Source organism: Bactrocera oleae, chromosome 2, assembly GCF_042242935.1.
Source record: "Bactrocera oleae isolate idBacOlea1 chromosome 2, idBacOlea1, whole genome shotgun sequence".
Classification (NCBI taxonomy): domain Eukaryota; kingdom Metazoa; phylum Arthropoda; class Insecta; order Diptera; family Tephritidae; genus Bactrocera; species Bactrocera oleae.
The window spans coordinates 81,765,896-81,771,890 of NC_091536.1; the positions used below are offsets into that span (position 1 = coordinate 81,765,896).

Genomic DNA, 5,995 nt, shown 5'->3' on the forward strand with positions numbered 1-5,995 from the left:
GTAATGGCTTCTAATTTACTCATAAAACCTTCTACTTTTATATAGAATTGAGTGTATAAGATAAGGCACAACCTCAAATCTCGAATAAGTTAATTCAAACAATTAAATTTATTCCTACCACCGACACCTCACGGGTCAATGGTCCGTAGAAGTTCAACATGGCCGTGAAGGCCGCAGGTTGTTACCCAGAATGCGCCGCGCGGAGGCCAACCTGTCTTTCAGCACCCAGATAGATTAAAAAGCCAACTATATATTCAAAGCAAGAACAAAAGTTAAGTTCGGCTGCACCGAAGTACTTCACGAATGTATTTCTTATAGCATAAAAGGATATGAAAATATGTTTATCTTGATTTTGTTATGTCAGTTTGAATACCATCTATATATAATATTATAGTCGTTCGATCTGAACAATAGTTTCGGAGATTATAGCGTTAGCTTCGACAGTTTGTATGGCAGTTATCTCTTATAGTGGTACGATATCGGCGTAACCGATGTTCAGGGTATAATAATTTTTAACACTTTTTGCCGCTCTTTATTTATTTAAACAGTTAATCTGACAATTTCTAAAAACTTTATACTTGATATAAATTTAAGATATATTTAACTTATAATTCCGTCAACTTACGATACAATACATTGTTTCAAGGCACGATTTGTTAACTTATCAGAAATTGCAATTTGGAATAAATTTTTCTTAAGAATAAGCGAACATGAAACTGCTTCAAAATTAAACTGCAGCTTTTTCATCATACCCTTTTGGCATTCCAATATAGACTTCTTTATTTATTTCCTTTAAATCTCGTAAATTACGCTCCTTTGAGCAACCGATGATGTAAACTGTTTAAGAAATATAACAGCCTCCACTACTTAAAAACCCTTTTAATACAGCTTACAAAAAACTCTGTAACTATTTCGTGGCTTATGCGAGCAAATGACTTATTACCCAGCTTAACAGTACTTTACCAATTTACAGAACTCCTTCAAAGAGTCGAGAGCAACTCTTACAGCAAATGGTGCGCTTTGTAACATGCCCACAGAGAATAAAGTGGCAGCATGTTTAACAATTACTACAAACTGTAGGATTTAGCAACACACTCGCTAGCTTAACACATACTATTACCCACACGCATTGCTATTAAGCTCAGTGGTTGGCATATAAACTAAGCCATGTCTGGGACGAAAGAAAGAGAGAAAGAGCGAGAGCTCAGCATTAATCTAACACACAGCTTTCAGGACGAATGTTTGTAGGAGACGCTAATGGATTTATTTTAATTTGTAGCCGACAACATACTAGAGATGTGTCGTTATATTTACTACGCAGAAGGCATTAGAGGAATTCGTTTAACAACTGCGCCTAACCTTCACTCCTACAACACATAACTCGCAGAGCATTGTGAAAGGTTAGGAGAGGCTCATAAATAACCTGCGTAATAAGATACAAGTTTTATCTTTTTTTTTGTTGTGTGAAAAATCACTTTGGCGTTTAGTATATTTACATGAATTTATGAATAGTTCTCGAACAATTTAGCAAAAAGCCCTTAAAAATATAAAACGAAAATGCACCGTTAGGTATTTAATTACGGAAACGGCGAAAACTTGGTGGCAAATACTCTTGTGAAGGCACTGCGTTAGCTGGTAGATACTGAGCACTCGGTCCAGCTGGTGCTGGTGCAGCGGTAACCGGTGTCTGCGAAGCAAAGTTTAGTACTGGCGCAGTACCCTCATTGGAATTAGTTGATGGGCCAGGCAAACTGTCATACTGTTGCTGAATAGCTTGTTGTGCATTTTCGGCATCTTGTGGTGTACGATATTTGACGAAGTGTACTTCCGGCTTGGAACTAGATTGTGTTCCGATATTTTTCAATTGTTGCGCCAAGCTGCCAATGTCAGTCTGTTTGGTAAAAACATAGATGGCAGTCTTCTCATCAGTCGCTTGTTTCGCTAGTTTGAGAGCAGCGTTTTCGAGAGGATTACTTTCTGGCGCTTTGATGAAGATAACGCGCAGATTTTTCCTCAATGAATTGGCAATATTTCCGTGATCGGCAGCATTGTTACTTTCTTCTTGTGGCGCCGTATAAGTGTAGAACTCTTTTTGATATTCTGTTTGGACTGGGGCAGGAGCCGAAGTTAGTTGAGTTGTTGCAATATTGCGAGTGGCTGCAACTGGAGCTTGTTGAGCTGCTGGTAAAATACTATGGCGAGCGGCAATACTACCGGGTGTGAAGGATAGGCCCTCCTCAGAATGCGGCACTGGTTGATAGTTGTAGCCTAGTTTATCGGCAAAAGCTGTGGCCAGCAAGCAAAGCGCCTAGAAATTTGATAATATTTCTTATATATAACAATCCTAGTATTTAAATATAAATGAAAGTTTATGAAAAAGATATGATAGGGTGTTAATAATGTATTATCTCCATTTTAGCTTTAATTATTTCTAAATTTGAAATTTCATTGTAGTTGTTAACGGATAGCAGCTCTTGTCACCGATAGAACACAGAAAAGATTTCAGATTAGAGTCAGCCTTCCTGCTAATATATTCTGGTATTCGCGGGTTTTCCACTTTACTTACTTTCCATTCTGATTTCTAGTTAATGTAATATATAAGTATTTATAATATAAAATGTCTGTTCCAAATCCATCTGTATTCCACTCGGCTATGCAGCTTTTGTTAAATTTAGATTCAAGCATTTTGGCTGCTTTTTTTTTGAACTCGCAGCATACATTTGGTTTCTTCGAGAAGAGCACTTCAAACAGTCACCTCATCAAACTTAAAAAATATTTGCAATTAAAAACTATAAAAAATTTTATCCAAGGTATACCTGTGAAGAGTTATCAATTGTACTAATTTTTATTAAAAAAGTTATTTAGCATTCAAGCGGCTTTAGCTTCTTCAATTACAATTCTTTCGAATTTTCCTTTAATCGACTTAAATTATTTTGTAAATATCTTTTAACACTTACAATGATGCTTCTCATGTTTGTTATATTTTTTTCGGCTTTCCGCGTGCTACTTTCAACACTAGTTATTGACACTTGAGCCCACAAAGGAAATCTGTTAGTTCTACAACGTCTGCAGTGCTTTTATATATGTACATAAATGCGAAGTTTGCTTGCACACTCCCAAAGACACATGTGACATATGTATATAAGTAGTCTGTAATCAAATTGCGTAATCCCAACCTTACAACAATAACAATAACATTTTTAACTCTTAAATATATATAAGTATGTAATACACACAAGCCACCAGCAGTCTTTTGCTACCCAATTTCAAGTTCAATCAAGTTCAAAAATAAAAACATCGTCTAATTGAATTAGTCAATATGCACGAAGAAGAAATATGTGGCAGCCTTAAACCCATATCATCTGGTTGTACAGCTGCACATATCTATGTAAGTAAAGCCAGAGAGAGGAAACAAGTTTAAATTTAAATGTGAACCCTTATCGGATGATGCCGTCAACAGATACCTGAGACCGTGTTTACGAATAATATATATATGTGTTTGTGTTGGTATATGGGAAAATATTTGCGCTTGGCTGTGTAAAAGGCGGTTAAGCCAAGCCAACAAGGCAAGTGACCCTAACTAAAGTACGGGCATTTGCTTGTTATCATCTCTGCCATGTGGTCCCCTACATTAAAATCGTCGTTTAATAATTTGTTTTTGTTTTTCAAAGTTGATTTAATTTAAATTAGCTGCAATTTGCTGCTATACTTATTGCACCAAGTTTAGTTTTTCTTAGTTTTTGGTCTTTTCTTGTTGTTGTTATTGTCGATATTTGCTTCAATGCTGTCGATTTGTTATCGGCATTACACATATGTTTCCAAGCGATGACTCTGCTGTTCCATTCAATGAATGCCCTTCAGCCAGCTCGCCATTTATGCGTGTGATTTTATTTTAATGCATTTTAAGGTTATAAATATGCATTAGTTTGTGCAGTGCTTCAGCCGTTGCTCTCTTGGCTTATTTCCATACCGCAGACATAAAAGGCTTGCGGCAGCGCTAAACCAATGTATGCATAAACACCCTGTAGGGAGTGGAGTGTTAAGCGATGCATCAACATGTTTGTATATTAAGGAAGTGAGGACACTAAAATTGCGTTATATGCATATATATTAGTATTTACTTCAAATAATAAAAAAATTAAATAAATTGTTTTTATTTCTGTTTTTTTGGTTCAACGAGGTGTAATTTTCACAGCATATAGTAAACATATAAAAGATTTAGTTTCGTAAAAAGAAATCAATTATTTTTGCATAAAATTAAAGACTTTATTTAGCTTAGTTAGAATGATCGGACTCAGTTTAAAAATGGACCGTTCTTTTCTATATAACCTATTGTTATATAGAAGCTAATTTCATTATGCGACACTCAAAGCCGCGTATCCACTGGCAAAAACTGTGACACTTGATTTTCACTTACTTATCAATCGTCATAGATAGGAACGGTAGTAATTGCTTGATAACAGACGAAGCACTATACGGTGGATGCATAAGAACGTCCCAATCAAGCTCCTGAAGGTTCTGACGAGTTAATATGTATGTATTTGGCCTAAAGTTGTCCTGATAAAACACAATTCCTCTGCTATCCAGCGGCCAAAGTGGACCGCTTCTGAGCATTTGCTTCTTTCAGACGGTTCAATTGTTGACAATAGAGTTCCGATTTAGGAGTTAGGTCGTAGTAGAGCAGCTCTTAGTAGATTGGACTTGCATAAAGCTGCACTCATATAACTCGTGAACTTTTCATGCCAAAAAATGTTTGAAGATTTGCCAACACACTTCAGGTTGTCGATCTCGATGGGTTTCTTGGTATTATGGCAGCAAAAAAAAAAACATAAGTTATTGTTAATTCATAAGACTTCGGCAATTGCATTAAGAAGCTAGTAAAGTTATATAGAACATCACATTATGCTAGCAAAAAAATATATACCCTCTTAAGTTGATTTAGATGACATTATTTTAGCACCAAATCAGCATTTCGCAAAAGCAAATATACATGTATATAGAAACTACAATATTTTGTTCGTAACCAAATTTATATATGCATCTACATATATATTAACATTTATACTTTGTACACAATGTTCTTAACTAATAAAGTTTCAAACAAATTTTTCTTCACCTCTTTATATAACTTGTAACGACTACTTGACACGACCCGTCTAGAAGTGCTACTTTTTAATTACGCTTTTTAATTTTTTTTTTTTTTTTATATTACTTATACTTGTGTTTCACTTTTTTTCACAACAAATAATCCTTTAACTAATTTAAACTTTTGACAAATAAGTAATCACGCCCTTAAAAACACCACAAGAAACATGAGAAACACAAATTAGAGTTTGTGAAGAGGCGGCCAAGTAACGGAAAGTAAAGGAAACGCCACAAAAACAAAAACAAAATCAAGACAAAGAGCAAATCAAAAGGCAAAAATGCCGAGAAAACTTTAAGCAACGCAACATTTTTGTTGCGTTTTTCGTTCGAAAAAGGGAAATACAAATTTTGAAGAAGGTTTGTAAGCAAATCTACAAAGTTTTTGGGTTTCGCAAAAATGTTTTTAACATAAGTAGAGAATGCATAGTCTCAAACGCGAAAGTACGTACGCTGCTAAAACTTGTTGAAATGCGGGATTAGACGAAGTGAGCGTTTTAAAGATGGCCATTTTTCCTTTTCAAGTTGAAATGAAACAAGCGCAAAGAGATAACGGTTGAAGAGCGTACATAATCTTATTTAATTGAGTTGTGGACAGGATTTGTGGTGCTCTAACAAATTACTCACATACGTAAATAAGCTTAAACTTTTGTACATTTTCATTATGGTGCTTGTGTTGCATAAAAATTTGCATTTGAATTCTAGGCGCCTTGAAATTTAAGAGCATTATAGCAACCCTATCTGAAATATTCAGTCAAAGATGGTAGCAAATTTAATTTTATTTCAATCACTCTAATGCATCAAACTGAGACATTATAACGTCAGTATATCTTGACGCCACCACTTTTGAATG

At 35.1% G+C, this 5,995-nt stretch overlaps 1 protein-coding gene across 1 annotated transcript; it reads right to left on the minus strand.

Moving 5' to 3' along the window:
* Positions 1-1,457: 1,457 nt before the first annotated feature.
* On the minus strand, positions 1,458-3,082 carry LOC106624701 (uncharacterized). The gene is made up of 2 exons (XM_036361556.2): positions 2,958-3,082; positions 1,458-2,308 (listed from the first exon to the last, which is right to left on the minus strand). The coding sequence occupies exons 1-2, from the start codon at positions 2,970-2,972 to the stop codon at positions 1,574-1,576; spliced, it is 750 nt and encodes a 249-aa protein (XP_036217449.2). The 5' UTR covers positions 2,973-3,082; the 3' UTR covers positions 1,458-1,573.
* Positions 3,083-5,995: the final 2,913 nt, after the last annotated feature.